This window comes from Athene noctua, chromosome 1, assembly GCF_965140245.1.
Source record: "Athene noctua chromosome 1, bAthNoc1.hap1.1, whole genome shotgun sequence".
NCBI lineage: Eukaryota > Metazoa > Chordata > Aves > Strigiformes > Strigidae > Athene > Athene noctua.
Genome location: NC_134037.1, coordinates 205,030,886 through 205,048,231, shown reverse-complemented (window position 1 = coordinate 205,048,231; position 17,346 = coordinate 205,030,886). Strand labels below are relative to the sequence as shown.

The following is a 17,346-nucleotide window of genomic DNA, read 5'->3' as shown; positions in this document are numbered from 1 at the left end:
AACTTCTGGTTAATTTTAGAAAATTGCTCTGTAAGTAAATGCCTCTGCAATGTCTCCACTGATATAAACCCCTGGTGTTACTAAAATGGCTTCTATGGAAACCCATAGGAGGATTATTTGACAAATTTTGGTGGTCTCCAGGGTTTTTAAACTGTTCACTGGATGTGCATTTTGCTTTGTTTTGGTAAAAAAAAAAAAAAAAAAAAAGTCCTTAAAAATAGCATGGAATGCAGTTGGCAAATCTAATGCCTTTGTTAAAGTGACAGCAAAATTAAGCTGGCCACTAAGAGGATGTAATGAAGGAGTAGGCAGAGCAGAGTCCATCTGCCTTCCCACACCAAATCAAATCTTGTTCAGTACACAGTATGTCAACAGAGTCATAGAATTATGGAATATTTGAGGTTGGAAGGGATCTCTGGAGACCATCTAGTCCAACCCGCCTGCTCAGAGCAGGGTTGCCTAGAGCCGGTTGCCCAGAACTCTGTCCAGATGGCTTCTGAATATCTCCAAGGGTGAAGACTCCATAAGCTCTCTGGGCAGTCTGTTCCACTGTTAGACCACTCTTAGAGTAAAAAAGCTTTTTCTTATGTTTTAATACTATTCTAATTTTCCTTATTACAAAAACAATTCTGGCACATTTAAAGTAAAGATATTGTTTGCCTTTAAAACAAATTTTTAAAAGTCACTGCCTATGAATTACCTAATCTACCCTAGGGCTCGCAACTTGTTTTTCACACATAATGTTACATCACATTTCTTCACAGTTCAGAAGGCTATGAAACCACAAAATAGCCATCACCAGTTTGAATAGAAAATTACGCTACTGATTCTTCTGCTGGTAAATAAAATTGCAGGAGAAAGGTTTATCCCAATCTCTGACCATACCAAATCCTGCAGACTTTTAATAAGAGCACTTATAGTGATGCGCTTAAACTGAGGTTCAAGTGTAGGTGTGTTTAACAGCACTTATTTTCTTCATTCCACATCTTTAATTGAAGATATTTCTTGTCTGACAAGTATTATTTAAACCTATTGCCTACTTTTCAAAAGGCTGTTCAGTATTAGTAGTATATTCCTGCTTCTCATCCTCTCATGTGTGAAGTGTACACCTACCAAGCACCTACAGGTCTGAAGCCTTGGTCTGAAACTTGATATGTAGAAAAAGTAGCATTTTACCAGCACTCTACTTCACGTAGGTGTATGTTATCAGTAGAGAACAAAGCTCCTTAAGATTATGTGCAGGAGTGGCTGAAAGGAAGTGAAGTGAGCAGTGTTCAAGACAGCATGTCAGGATCTCATTTAGAAAGAGACTGGCTTCTTATAAATGGAATTTACAGTCTGGGAGCCACTTAGCTCCCAAATATATACACATCATGTGTGTATACATACCTATATATACATGCGTGCATATAAACATTCTAAGCTTAAATGTTTAAATAATAATTGTGAGTAAAGGTTAAAATCCAGTAAGGTATTAGAGGCATGTACACATGAAAGTAATTATTAAACTTAAGCCTTGGGTGCACATTTTAAATACTGCACCCTTGGACTATGTAACTGCAGCTTCTCCAAATTCAGAAGGTACACAGCCAAAAGATGTGTATGACTTAAAAACTTGACAGCTGTAAATAAATAAAAAATAAGAGAGTGATAAGGTCATCATACCATGATGGATGCTTTCTCTTCATACATTTGAAGTCTGAGGATGGTTTTCAGGCTGCTTGAATATCTTATGAATACTTATCAGCACTAGTCTGCACAGAGAAGAATGAGGAAGATGAACAGATGGCAACATTTTAGTTTGTGGATTAAAGATAAGTTTAGTGCCAAAAGGGAATTACTATTGTTTAAAATGCAAAAATTCTATTTATTCTTCTCTAACTCCAGACTTCTGGCAGTACCATTTCTGAAAATCACATTGTTCTTAAAAGTGCTCCCTTTTTTAATCTAAGTGGTTTAATTTTTTTTTTTTTAATTGTAGCACAGCAAATAAATTTGAAAAACTGTCACACAAATACAACTCATAGTGCTGCTAATATTAAGCCTGGACTTCAAGGACTGTCAGAAATAAAGGCCTGCCAATATTACTTACCTTTTCACTACATCCATCAGTGTCAGGTTAGCACAACTGTAAACATTCAAAAAACTGAAGTCAACAGATCACTCCTAATGCAGTTTTTTTTCCAGCTGCATTGTATGAGAAAATTGTGTAACAAATTTGCAATATGAAATATACTATAAAGGGCAGCAAAACTGTTAAAAATTACAGTATGCAACAGCTATATACAGGGCTTTTGGATGTTTTTTACATCCGATTCTACTTGCTCATATTTTAGGACAAAATTATCTGTCATATAAAGGATAGCACACTACAAGTGGAGAGTAGTTCTACACTTCACAACTTCAGGATATCCTATTAAAATAAGACAAAAGTTTTGTGGCTTATTTGTCCATTGGAATCATGTCTGATTTTAACCTATATATCTTCAGGGAATAAGAATGTATATCTACAAATATGCTAGAACGGATTTTGTCTAGTCTCTTGTGTTTCAGTGAAAGTTTATACTTTGACTGAAAGAGTGCTTGTGTAAAAACTGGATTTTACAGGCCCCAAACTGGACTTTAAAGGTTCTTTTGTTGTCTATAAAAACAGTAGAGCAAAGTCAAATGCTTGATTCCCCCCCCCCCCCCCCGGAAAATCACTAGCAGAACTAGTTATGTTAGCAGGAATCCAGGGGATTGTACCCTGGAGTTCACTATGTAAAATGTAAGACATCTAATTACACTTTTAGGAAAAGCAGTATCTGAGTCACAAGATTTTTATCTAAATCTTAAAATGTTTTCTAGAGCAGTATAATCTGTGGTATACCAGATATTTAATATGAAGATAAAACAAGAGTTACTCCTTTTGAGGAAGCTACTGAGCACTTTAATCTCCAGTATAAGCTCTGGAACCAGTGAAAGTTTCTTCTGTCAGCTGCATGCTTTAAAAATGCATGCATGTGCGTGTAGACTAGGACACCTATATTCTACCATCTTCTGTGGTGGAAGTTTGTTTCTTTAAGAGCTTTCCATCTGAGTGAGGTACCAGGCAATCAGCAATTTCCCAGGACAACCAGAGGGATCAAAAAGTGTTGCAACATTTGGCCATTCCTGCCAAATTTTATTCATTTACAGAGACTATCCCTCATTTTAGCTTAGTTTTAAAGCACTTCTAAAATCTCCCACTGTTCTGATGAAGTACTATACTGTTTGTCTTAATGTGGCATTAGGAAATGGCTAACGAATAGTGTTTTAATTTGCAGTCACTCTGGCTGGTGCAGGTTGGCAGCCCACGGTGTTGCACAGTGCGAAGCCATGAGCAGGTGACCCTGGGGAAAGGAGAGGAGAGGAAGGAGAGATGTGGGAGGGAGGTGCTTCAGGAGCCAGACAGGGATGCTGCAGCTGGGGAGCACTGGTCCTGTCTTCTCAGCGGTGCATGTTTCCCCACCACGCTATGCAGATTATCCCAAGCAGCCATCCATCAAAGGACAGGGGGATACACATACCTCGAATATTTACGGTGCCTGCACTTGGAGAATGAGACAGTTCGTTCACATCTGTGAACGGGCCACTTTTAAAACATCAAAATAAACCATCTGGCTGCGCAACTGTTTCTAATTACTTCCCTGCCTAGACTGTAAACTTCGGGGTTTGGCACTGGCCTCCCTTCCAGAGCGCTGCCCAAATCCTGCTCCCAGGCAGCTAATCAGAGCCACTGCAGCACGGGGGGAGCAGCCTTGGAGCTGGGCTTGTCCGGCTCGCCGCTCTCGGCACGCCTGGCCGCTCTGTCCGGCCGTCTGTCTGTCTGCGGGAGTGCTCCAGGTGCGGCCGTACGCACCATGTGCGCCCAGGGGCTGCTGGGGCTGGTGGTGCTGCTGCTGGTCCCCTCGCTGCCGGCCGCTCACCCTGCGCCGCCGGCCGGCCCCCCGGCCCTGCGGTAAGTGCGGCTCTGAAGCCTCCCTGGGGGGGGTGTGTGACTGATTTATGAGATGTCAGGACTTCGGAGGCCGGGGTTGCGGAGGGAGCGGTGAAGCGGGTAGCGAGCTCTTCCTCTGCCTGCTTAAAAGTGAACACTGAGGGAAGTGAGCTGGGTCGCTGGAAGCCTCAGGAGGCGCGCAGACTGCGGGGGTTATTTGCAGTGATGTATTTCATGCCCAAAAACCAGACTTTAAAAGCACAGAAGGGGAAAGAGCTGGATAGTGACAGCTCTTTACACCCAACCCTCTAAATTCTGCTGCCCGAGTGGAGCAGGCGCCCAAGCACAAACCCCTGTGTGCTCCTGCTCTCTGGTGCAGCAGCACAGCGAGGCACGCTGTCCTTTGCTGTCCCACTCCACCAGGGCCAGCACCCACCTGTCCTTAGAGACAGCAGCTCCTTCACTCCAGAGTCTGCGAAATCTACTGTCTGAGAAGTGCAGGTACCGACCACTTGAAACCGCAGTATTCCCTAGAGTTGTGAACACTGATTTTTGGCTTGGCCAGTCCTTTGTTCTTTTTTCCTACAATCCAGCTGCTGATGAGGCAACGTGTGATTTTCCCTGTGTATGTCCTGGAAGTCCCGACCTTTGTGTGTTCCAGCGCGTGGTACAATTGCATGGCAGAGCTGCAGATCTTCAGATCTACCATCCAGACTCTGCTGACTTTACTAAAACCACAGCCGCAAGCTACACTTGCAGGGAAAGCAGTGATTACTTCGGTTTCCTTTTTCGATGAAAGCATGGATCCTATATATCTGACAACCAGAAAGATTTCTTTGGCAAATGTATTTTATTAGAATCAACCATAGCTTTGCTTTTGGTACCATATATTTCTGTCATGATGTGTTTGGATGTATATGTCTTTTCTAAACCATTCAGATCAAAATATTTGATGATACATAATCAAACTATACATGGATATGCATATATATATACACCAGATATGCATAATGTGAAAGAAGATGAGCCTAATGCAGTTAACGAGGTAACTAAAATACAATATAAGCATTTCAGCAGGTAGCAGTGAGATTTCTGATAGAAGAAAATGGGGTAATATCAGGCAAGTAGTTTACAACCGTAACTGAAGTGGTGGTATTAAAACCAATATTATGGTGATCATGTGAAGCCATGGCAGGAGGGTGATTTCCCATAAGCTGGGCTCTCGTCAGCTCTGCGCTGCAGCCGCTGGCTTTGACCACAGCTTGTTCTGTTTGCTGACCTCCACAGGAGCGGTTTGGGTGGTCCTTCTTCGTGCTGGCTGTCCCGGACTGAGTCAGAGCTCAGGTGCCGCGTCCCCGGGGGGAAGCTGTGCAGTGGCCGAGGCAGATGCGAGTGTGGAGTCTGCATCTGCCAAGTGACTGAGTCCGGCAAATACTACGGTCCGCTCTGCGAGTGCCACGACTGGGTGTGCGAGATCTATGATGGGAAGATCTGTGCGGGTAAGGAAACCTCTATGGTGACGGAAGCTTAGATAATTAAGAGTATCTATTATAAACAGAAATGTGGTGGGAACACAACACAATGATACCGTAGAGACACAGTTATGTATGTGTACCTGAACTATGACTCTAAACAGGATTGTGGGCACATCCAAGGATTTCACCAGATTAAAGGATACAAGTCAAAGGCACCATCTATGCCATAAAATGGGACTTTGCCCAGAGAAGCTTCATCTGCAGCAGGGGCAAAAGCAGGAGTTGCTTTGGGTTGCAGGCTCTGCAAACTTTGCATTGAATCTAATACAGGACACAATATTGTTCGTGTTTTTCACATTGTATTGCTGCATTTGAATTGTTTGCCTAATAATGGCATAAAGTATCTACAAAGGCTTTAAACTATCTCTGAACAATCAATTTCATCTTGTAATTACGTTTTTATCTTCTGCTATGAGCAAGGTTTGCTGTAACAGGTACCACCACACTGAGGGACTATAAATACGAAATCTCTGTTTTTCTCCTAACAATGATAATGCTTTCTAAATAGAGACTCAAAACAATGTAACTGTATTGTGGTTTCAGAGATTTCCCCACTGACACTGTATTCTTTAATGACAAATGAAATAACATACATTTCTGGGACAGAATTTAGTCTCCAGCAGTTGTTGGAACATGTTGCTTGGTTTGCATCTAAACATTATCACTCTTTCATCTTTCCAGCTGTCTTTACTTAAGTTTCTGGGCTATTTCGGTCAGATTTTGGACTTTTTTTTTTTTTTTTTTTTTAAGCGGCTTAGTATAGGATTTTAGAAAAAAAGCAGGGAGAAGAAATGCCATCACATTCCTAAGAGGATTCAGCCTGGAGCTTGACGAAAGGGGCCAGAAGGGTGCTTCATTTCTAGAATCCCTTCTTCAACAGCTTTACCAGAGTCACACAAACGTGTCATATTTTCAGGCCAAAACTGCAATTAGGTCAATGGGAATGTTACAGCAGTTCTCCTAGTAAGAGGACAATACAAATGCATTCCAGCAGTGGGTTTGGCAAATTTTGTAGGAAAAAAAGAGCAACTTATTTTAGCAAAAATGTAGCTAAGAATAAGGAGTCCAATAATAACATGAAAAGATCAAGGATGGGATTATGAGAAAAATATTTGTATTTGGCACCTATGACTTTAGAGTTTTATGGAGAAACTGATTTATAGACTCTGTAGTTAGCAGTGTTAAGTTCAGTTACATAAGAAATAATGGGAGTCTGACAGTCATTTCAGTGCTTTGCTCTCCCAAACGTGAATATCCTGATTGGTGGTGTGATTTCAATATGCTTGCTATTATTGCTAGGATAATTGTATAAAGTGAAACTGAAAGCTCCTTCAAGTTTAATATTCTGCTACAAACTCCGCTATTATGTTCCTGTTAATCTCATGAACAGTGGCTGCAAGTTTTGCCAGTGCTTTGGTGGAAAGGAGTGCTGACAGGATAAACAAACCCAAGAGACTTCTAACAATATTTAGCCTTTGTGTAGCACTTCATGCAGCAGTTCAAAGATGTGAATGTTAAGTGATTAAATGTTTTTTAAAAAAACATTTTTTTGTAGTTGTCACCTTTTGTAGCTGGAGTATTGATGCTGTGCTACCACTGAGATGTCAAATAATTTAAATTCACTTTTCTAGAAAAAAAGTAGTAAAAAATTCAGGACAAAGTCATGGGGAGGGAAACAGCTGTGAAGGGCCTAGGGTTTTTGCTTCTTTGTTGTTGGGTTTGTTTTTTTTTTTGACAACACTGCTTGCTGAAAGTCCAGCTGACTTTTTGGAGTCCAGGGCTACCCAGCACTGCAGGAGAGTGGCTCTGGGTAACTCCATTGGAGCTGGCACACAGGGTCTGGATCCAGATGATAAAATTTCTTCTGTGTTTCATGCCCTCTTAATTTTTCCCCAATGTTTTCAGTCACTCGAAGCTGTGTGTATATGGCAAGAGGGGAGAATAGAAAAGATGGTCAGATTAGGTATAACTGTCAGGAAACGGTCCTTACGTTGTATGAATAGCATCCCCCTCCAACCATTCAGTGAACCACATCTTCTGATGCTTCTTAACATTATTTCACCAAGCAATTTTCCATGTATGACATACTTTCCTTTCCTTGCATTTTTGAGCACATTTTTTGACTCAGGGATGAAATTGTTTCCTCTAGGTGAATAGCCAAAATACCTTACTGCAGTTCTATTCCTGTTTACCTTTGGGGGTTTTTTTGCCTATTTTGATTTTGATATTGGCTGTCCTATTTCATTGTGGGTCTTTCCTGGTAAGTACAACAACAATAACTGGTACCACATGCAGAACTTCCAGACACTAAATGAATATTCCTCTAGAGAGCCATGGTATTTGAGATTAATGCTGTATCAAACAAGCTACTTTTCAAGCTGCCAGAGTGATGCCTTTTTCAAGTGATTAATGTCTAATCACTGGTGATGTTCATATTCAGAGCTGGACAGGCAGATTTGTTTAAGTCACGAGTGCCAAAGGTACCTGTGTTTCCCTGCCGGTCAGTTCAGACATACCTCCACTTCCCTCTCCTGTCCCAAGCAAAACAAAATACTAGTTGCTCAATATGCCAGCTCATTATCTTCAAGGCACTTTCTGGGTCAGATCCACCTTCTGGACCCATCATTGGACACCCATATTCTGAAGAGATGTCCATCTGTTTATGATTTGCTTTTTCTTATCACCTTATATAAGCAGTGGGAAAGAGATTATGCTATGAGCAATGAAGAATAACAGATGCAGATATCTTTGTCCTTTTGCTCTCCCTTGAGACTTCTCTGCTGTATTTCCCTTTGCTTTAGAGGGAATTCTGATAAATTTTTTTGCCTTTTATCCCACTGAGATTGATAAAGCAATAGACGATCTCTCATGGAGTCAGAAACAAAAAAGAGAGAGAAATCAAGTGCTGTAGTCTGAGTCGCTGAGTCTCCTGTGCTCCTCAATGGCCTTTTTATCTGTCAGCCATGTGATAGTGTGTAGAGGAAAGAGTAGTCCCAGTACTGTAATTCTCTTTGCATGTAGATGACATCTTTATTTTGTCATTTGCTAATGGTCTTCAAGGAGTTGAGCTAAGAGGAGGAAGACTGAATCAAACGCTGAATCAAAACCCCAATGGATTTATGCTTCATTCAGAGCAGACAATATATTGGTTGCTGTTTATTTGCAAATAGTAGTTCTGACCTCAGACAGTTTCACATATTGCCTCAGGCTTTCTTAGCATAAGTGGAGCCTGTGTTGTGTGCAGAGGAAAGTGGAATGCAGCACTAATTCCTATCACATCACTGCTTGATACCTATTTTTTCTGTGGTTTTGCAGTACAGAAAAAATCAATTTTAGTGACTTTTTTTTTTTTTAGGTAGTCTTTTTTACTGTGCCTGTGATTAATGAAGATAAAAAAAGTAAACTAAACATAGACTTCCATGGCCAACTGGAGTGGGAGCACTCTAGATATTTCAAGAGAATAGACCACAGAAATTGCCAGCTGGGCCGTAAGACAGTATGATTGCACTGTTCATAGTTGGTGAGATCAAGGGGCAGATACGATTTGGTGACTGCATAGAGAGCAATGTATAAAGAAGGTTTCTCTTTGCTTAAAGTTATATTCATTGTCTTTGTTTTTCCATAGTTAGTAAGATTTATTATAAACATTTTTTTTTCAAACCAAAATACCTTTTACACCTACTGAATGATAGTGTCACTGTGTGGTTTACCAGTGCCATAAGCAGTTTCTGGGGAACTTTTGTGGCTGCTGTTCAGGCCAGTGAAAGATTTTCTGTTTCTTTCTCTAAAGCTGTAGTTGCTGTAAGTGCTGCACCTATTTTAAGACTAGTTCAGCAATGTAATGGCAGTGTTAGTCGTAGGTTTTCACAGCCAGAAGTGTTATCATAGTTATGTGAAGGACAGAAGGATATCAGTGCCATTATTTTCCACTCTGCAAGGCTTTAAACTATGCAGAGAACACAAGTGGAAAATTAAATTGACAAGTAGTAGATGCAGAAATAAGATAAGTTCAAATTAAAGTATTGCTGTAATATGTAGCTATGCATCCATGTGAGTTTATTGGATATAGGGCCATATATATAGGCTGGAGAGAGTTAGGAAATTGAGAATGGAATTTGGAGAACATTCTGAGCAGAGAATTACTCTTTGCTCAAAACCTGAATACTGTTTTTAGGCAGAGCTATCTTAGTTGAGTTGGAAATGCTCTAACAACTGTACCTTTGTATTTGTACTGAAGGGAGGTCTGACACGCTGATTTTTTATTGAGCAGCACTTCTTGCTAAAAGTGTGAAGAAAAGCCAGTCTGTGACCTGCATTGATTACCGTTTGAGCTGAAGTGAAATTCAAAACCTTGGATTTTGAGAACAGGTGTAAGCCTCTTCTCTGTCAGAGGCCATGTTTGCAAAGATTCAGCTGTGGCACACGTGGTCACTGGAGACACAGCCTCCTAAAAAGACCAAGTTAAAAATACGGCCAGAGGCTAATGATGAAAATGAAGGTTGCAGTTCTTCTCTGACCTGGTTTGCTTTAGTCTGGATTTCAGAACTTGGCTTAAGTGTCATTTTCTCCTGGAGCAGGGATTTGTAGGTGTGATAATAGCATACATATTCATCTCAAAACAAGTCTCCCAGATTCTAGTATAAGTGAAATTGTGATAGCATAGACCTCATTGCGGGCTCATTGACTTGCTGAGTGCATGAGGTCCTGGCAGACTTACAAAGTACAAGCTAAAAGCCTGTATTATTCTCAGCTTGTGCTGTTGGTACCTGATCTAGGTAAACTCAAGAAGCCTTTGATACATCTACAATTGCTGTAGTTCCCAATGCAGTGTGTATGTTCATAGTGGCAAGCAAGGCACGGGGACGAAGCTCCTAGAGAGGCACTGCGAGGGGGATTGCTGGAAGGGAAACATTTTAAAAGTGTCTTATTAAATGATTTGTAGCTAAATGCTCAGCTATCATTTTGAGCACCTTTATCTGCAGATACTGCTCGTGTAAAATATGTGCTAGTTTAAAAAACAAAAGTGAGTACACTGGGCACGTGGAAGGAGAGGCTTTTTGCATCACCTAGCAGAGCCGGAATGCAGTCCCTCGGGCCATCACCAACAGCAAAGTAGTGGGGGGAGCAGCATCTCCTTCACCTTTTGCCCTTTAGACTGAGGTGACAAGCTTATCTGTTGCAGAGAAAAACCAAACGTCTGTGCAAGTTTTGACAATGTATATAAGTGTTCTGAAGTATGTCTGAATTTTTATGCTATTCACAGGCTGATAATGAACTCAAGTCTTTTTTTATGTATTTGAAAGCATACCCTTTATGACAAAATGGCTTCCACGGACTGAATCCTTTTATTAATGTTTGTTTCATTATCATTAATATGGAAAAGACGGATGATAGAAAATAGATGGTGTACTTAACGTTACAGAAGAATGTATTAATGATCTTACCTGCTTCAGTGGCTGGGTTTCAGTAAGTGCTCTTATGACAGCCTTTGTCAGACAAACCAACTGGCTTGACAAGATTTTCTATGCTTATTAAAGTTCTATTATTGATACTCGGTCCTGTAAATGGCTTCACACCATCCATCATTTCTGTCACTGGACTATAGACCTTTCAGTGTAGGTGTTCGCAGGTAGTTTGTCCTGACAAGGAACATGTCACTGCTTTAAAAAGTTTCCATGAGCTTTTTTAGGAGGACAGAACAGATTGCTAGTGATGTCCCAGGAAAAAAAGGGAAATTTGTCCCTAAAAAGGACTGGTGCTTGGCTGCCATGTGAAGAAAGACCCCCAAGTATATATGTGGTACACTTATCAGTGTTTTACTGGAGTATATGGTGGTGGAGGGAGGCCACATTACTTTGTGGTGAACCACAGTTCTATTGCTGGAGTCAAATTTCCTTTGGAGCTGTAAGGACTGTGAAGAACAAGGCAAAGGTGAAGGAGCTGCAATTTGAGAGGTTTTGAGTTTTTTCTTTGATTTCTTTGAAGTTTTTTTTACTTTTCCCTAGAAAGGGAGGGTTGTCTTGACCCAAACCACTTGCAAGTCCTTCTCCTAGCAGTAAGTCTAGATTGAAAAGACAGATATCCAAACCCAGTGAGGTAGTTTTTCCTATACTCCTCTGTTCCACTGAGTACATAGTTAAAAAATGCTCTTCTTTTAAACTGTATTTTAAAAGGCTATTTAAAAGCTTCCTTTCCTAGTGATGGAGTGAGTCTTTATATGCAGATAGGGGTTTGTGAGTTAGTACATAGGGAGTGGGCTGGAACACCAACTCAAGCAGTTACATGATCAGATTCTCATATGAAGAATAATAAAGATTCAAGAAAGTTTAGTTGTGATTGCACTTGTTGCCTTTCTTGAAAGAGCAGTGACTTTCATAAAGCTCATAAGACCTCCTTTGCCCTTCTGCTTGTCTACCTGAGTAGCTGCAGTGATATCATCTGGGGACATTTTCTTGCCAGGGCCTTAAGGAGTGGCAGAGTACTGAGAGGCATATCTGGGGCATTTTATGAGGAAGGTGACTGGGAGTGCCAACTCTGACACTGGCAGGAGTGAGCTGAGTAATAACTTAGTGATTTGTAAGATGTTACTGCCAAACACTATGGCCTTGGGAGCAGCATGTAACAGCAGATGTTTTATCTGGATCACCTGGTGACAGTAGTGTGTTGCTGGGGGCAATGCGGGGGGTGGTGAGAGGCATGAGCGGACTGCTGGAGAATCCTCCCGTGCCCCAGACAGACTAACAGTCCACCACCTTCCTCAGTCGTGCTTCTTCTGGTTCTCTGCTTCCAGCAGCTCCAGTTCAGTCTTTTAAACCAGATGGTGTCAGTCATTTTAAATACTGGGAATGTTAGCTTTCATGATCCACCATTAGAGGCTACTCAGTGCAAAAATAGCTCTTTAAAAAGTATTTTTCCTGGTTTGCATGGAATTTCGTATTTAATTAAAAGGATGTATTAAAGTTATTTAAATCTTGAAATTGTGTGGTTGGCAGTTAAGAAATGCTAAATCTGACTCTCTACCTCTAATGAAGAGTCCTGTGCATTTAAACCATGATACATCTTTTAATTTTGTATTCATTATGGTTTTCTCCAGTGGATTTATGCTTCAGTGACAGGAGGGAAATGTTTTTTTCCTGAGATTTGAAATGGTTTAGTTTACAAACTTGATAACCTATTAAAAGCAAGATATAAATGTTAATCATTTACCTTAGTCCATTCATTTGTCCGAAATGTGGGAAACACGTATGGCAAAAGTTTGTTTCATGTAACGTGGATTTCTTCGTGTCCTATTTCCTCCCTCCAGGTGTTTTAAACTACATTTTCCAGAAAGTAACTGGATAATTAATAAACTCAATGATCCAAGCTGATTGAGTCTTAGAAGCCAGAAACCCCTCTTCTTAAGAAAACACACTTCCTCTTCACTTGAAACACCCAGACTCATTTCTTGTCTGTGCTATGTATCATTATCCAAGTGAAAGCAGCTTTGATTTATGGAAACACCCAATATGTTTTCAGCTTAAAAGTGTTCCACTTATAAATAAAGATGTGAATTTGTAGCAGGTCAATACCACAGAGAATTGGTCAGACAAACAGTTTGCTCTGAATATTCTGAAATAATTTTGATTACTAAAGATAAAAGTAATCATGTTCAAAGCTATTCCACAATGATAGACTTTTAAACAGAAAGAAGGTTTTAAGTTCATAATCTTTTAAGCTTACTGAGAAAAGATTATAAAGAAATTTTGACAACTGCAGGTGCAGTGATATGCCTGGTAGACTGTGTTCCAGAGAACAGTCTTCAAAACGGTGGTTTGTAAAGTCATGCGTTGAAGGATTACTGGAGAAGTTCTGACCTCCCACTTCAGGAAAAGGGAAGAATTGAAATGGACAAGGGCTAACAGTTACATCTTATGAGCATACTTGCAGAAGGTCCAAATCATGCTGAACAGTGGTGATGCCATGACAAAAAGCCATTTAAGAACATGTTGTGGTGTGGTTCTCCTAAATTGCTTTTGCAGAATTATGCCTTTTAATCACTATATGCTTTACATTTAAAAAATCACTTATGGGCCCTTGGAACATACTGCACTTTTACCCTAATGATCTGCACTCACTTGGTTCTTTCTCAAGCAGTTTTTAAACGGGAAAGAATAGGAGTAGCGTCAATGAATTAATTGTACAACTGCAGTCTGACTTGCAGTGATAAGGGTGAGACCTTCTGTTACAAAATCATAGAAGCCAGTATGTACTTAGCTTTTTGTCTGGTGCCTTTGTAGTCAGGTAAATTCTGTGGGAAGCAGATAACCAGTAAGAAATTTATTTAATATCAGAAAATGGTCTTGAAGCACTTCATTGGAGTACTGTTGTAGGACTAGTACTTCTAATGACCATCTTTTCAAAGAATTTCATTTCATTCTCACTTCTGTTTCAAGCCACAGATAATCCTAATCACAAACACAGCAAGTGTAATGAAGCAGAACTCCCAGTCTGTGCTTAGGAAGAGAGCCAGGTGCCAGCTATCACTGGAAGAAAATTGCCTATCACCTCCAGAAAGGGCAGTTTCCCTAAATGGAAATTGAGAAATGTAGGAGCAATTGCAATTGAATACAACTACTCTCCATTTATATGGGTTTGTCTATAGTCTGCATTTATGGAGATCCTTTTATTTAAGGTAAAATGCCCAAGTTTTAATTTTACAATTATTCTTTATGAAAAGAAAGAAAAAAAGAAATCAGTTTTAGCTGGTCCAGCTTTCATTTAGCTTCTTAAACCTGGCTGATTCAGCCACTGCAGCTTAACCTAAGACTGGCATGCCCTGGAGAGTTCTTGGAGCAATGTCTTTCCTGCTTCCATTACAGCAAATCCATCTGAGAACTTTCCTGAACATATTTCTTTCTCATTCCCAGGGCTTTAGGGCATCATCTTAGAGTGAGAGGGACTAGTACATTTCTACTGCCTTTTTTTTTCCAAGACTGCTTAATAAATTGAAGCACAGAGGAGAAATGTTAGAGCATATCATTAGCACTGCTTCTAAACTGATTTCCTTTGTATGTGACCTCTTCTAAGCAGAGAGGCTTAACTATGGCATAAATTTCTGTATTACAATAAAAAACAATTGTGCAAGGTCTTTTCAATATCTCTAATGCTTAATTTCCTACTAGCTTTGTGTATGTTATGAACAAATACAATAAAAAATTGATTGAAGATGGGATTGGCAAAATTACCAAACTCTAGTCATGTACTTTGAGTAGATCCTGTCCCTCATCTATCTCTACCTTTCAGGATAAAAAAATGTTTTAATAAAAGCAAATGTTGTGGCTTTTTAAAAAATCTAAACAGAAGCCTATGTTTTCTGCTGACATAAGCCTCATGAAATCAATACAGTTATGCCAACAGAGAATTGGTCTCACAACATTTCCTTCCCTTGTTTGACTAGAATCTCCAGATAACAGCAGTCAAAAATGCAACATCATACAAACCCTGTCATTTACCTGCACAGGCTAATGGTAAAAAAAATAATAATGAAATCTCCAAAGTTTAGAATGCTTTTAAGCTTTACATCATTTTACATGATTTTCTGTTTTGATTTTCTTCTGTGTATTGTACTGCTTTAAAGAGTTACATGTTACTCAGCAGTAGCTTGACAGGGCATACACCAAAATAATTTTTCATCAGACTGGCAGGGTTGAATTTAGCAGAAATGAGACTTTTGTGTGAAAACATTCTGATAAATGAAAACCAATCTTTCAAGGAGTTAGACTCTGCTGTATTAATTAAGGAATCGGTTACACTGACAGAACCATCCCAAGTTTTATTAAATGGTCTGCTGATTTGGAAAGTCACAATAAGATTAGATTTCGTAATTGAATGAGCAGAGTGAGTGTTCATCCCCTCTCCCCTCACCATTTTAATGCTTTTGTATATGATTTTTGTGGGATTTTATTTTGTAAAAATAAGAAAATTTAATTTTACATGCAACTGTTAATTACTTAAATGTATGTCTGCTACACTTACATGGAGGTTATAAGATATTTTTACAGATATTATCCAGAAAATATAGCATGATTTCTCTGTAAGTGGTTTCAAAGAGGCATATTACGTAAGATTTTTTTGAATGAAGTTCTTGCACGATAATATCTTGGAGGCTGTGTCTAAACAATACAGGGACTGTGGACTTCATTTTATTTCATGGGTGCCTATCAAAGGAACTCAGAGTGGATTTTAAAATAGTCTTACTCTGCCTGGGACATAATTTATCAAGCTCTTTCAAAACAAGTACATAGTTCCTCTGGCCCTTTGTATGGGCTTTTAGTGCTCTGTCTTTCAGGGTTTCAGGTGTTGTCTTGGCTTCCCTTCCATCTTTTTCTGTATGAGCAGTAGTTGCCAGCCCCACTCCGAACGTTTTCATTATCTCCAATTGCCAAATTGTTTTTCCTAATTCCAGTCACTGTTCTCAGAGACTTTTCTGCTTTTTAAGTAGTCTTTATCTGGCCCAAGTCCTTGGCACTGCTCTTCACAGGTTTCCTAATCCATTCCTCTGGCTCATCAAAGAACAGTTTCCATGAGGACCTGGGTGGATGATAGACCCACCTTGGCTCTCTTTACATTTCCTGGTGGCTCTTTCTCAAACCAGTGACCTCTGCTCTCACACTTGGGTCCCAGGAATATATTTTCTTAGAGGAGGCTTGCCTCAAGATGAGTTGAACTGCCTTAGGTATTCACTGACCTTGTAGAAGTTATCCACAGTTGTATGAAATTAAATACTGCTTCTCTTCTCATACTTTATTCATGCAGGCGTTGTTCAGTTGCAGAGGCTCCTGGTAGGGTATGAATCTAAACCATGTAATCTTTAAAATAGGCAGAAATCAATTGTCTACTACTGTATTGTCATTTTTCCTTCCTGGAGTAGGTAGCACAGCACACTGAAATTTTACAGTTTATTTTAGTTACTTTGAATTATCTGTTCATTGTTTTTCTTATTCCCAAGAGAGGGAATGTTTTTGAACATAGTAAAAAAGCTTGTCTAAGATATACTATACAATCTCTGTCACTGGGGGTTTCAAGAACAGATTGGACAAATATCTGTCAGGTACTTCTTTGTGCCTCCAGGCACAGAAGTGGACTGTTCTCTTCCAGAGGTCTCTTTGAGGCTGATTTTCTTTGATGGTGATGTGAAACCAATTCTTAGTGTGGTGTTCTGCCTTACTGAGGAGGATCTGTGGTAGTGTAATCATAGTTTTTGTCATACTATTATGTCTCTAAATACAATAATTTATTGAAAGGGATGCATAACCATTGATTTTAATGGTTAAATCTGTTAAGACTAAGAACTTTCATCTTTTGCAGTATTTATAATACTTCACAAAATATGTCTCTTTCAACTTTCTAAATGACCACATTTCTAAATGACCATTACCAGGTCTCTAAGCAGGAATGACCCTGGGAACAATCTTGTTTGTTTAAAGTTTAAGCATCTTTTCAACAGAGAGACGTAAAGTAATGCTTTCTAAAGATAAGTGGTGGATTGACTTTCATATTGCTTGACAGAATCCCTTGGGTGATTGTCTTGAAGGGTATAGGGGTCCAGGAAGGCTGGGCACTTTTTAAGAAGGAAGTTTTAATGGCATAGGAGCAGGCTGTCCTCAGGTGCTGTAAGAGAAGCCAGCAGCAGAGCAGACCACCCTGGCTGAACAGGTAGATTTGGTTGTAACTCATGGAGAAAAGGAGAGTTTACAGCCTTTGGAAGAAGGGGCTAACCACTCACAGTGATTACAGAGAGGCTGTGAGGCAATGCAGGGCGGAAACCAGGAGGTCTCAGGCCCAGCTGAAAATTAAACTGGCTTCAACAGTCAA

At 39.9% G+C, this 17,346-nt stretch overlaps 1 protein-coding gene across 1 annotated transcript in view; it reads left to right on the top strand.

Moving 5' to 3' along the window:
• Nucleotides 1–3,881: 3,881 nt before the first annotated feature.
• Nucleotides 3,882–17,346, top strand: part of ITGBL1 (integrin subunit beta like 1) — a 149,827-nt gene continuing 136,362 nt past the window's right edge. Inside the window, exons 1-2 of the mRNA XM_074930737.1 lie at nucleotides 3,882–3,979; nucleotides 5,246–5,457. Of these exons, the coding sequence (XP_074786838.1) occupies nucleotides 3,882–3,979; nucleotides 5,246–5,457 (310 nt within the window). The remainder of the gene's footprint in view (nucleotides 3,980–5,245; nucleotides 5,458–17,346) is intronic.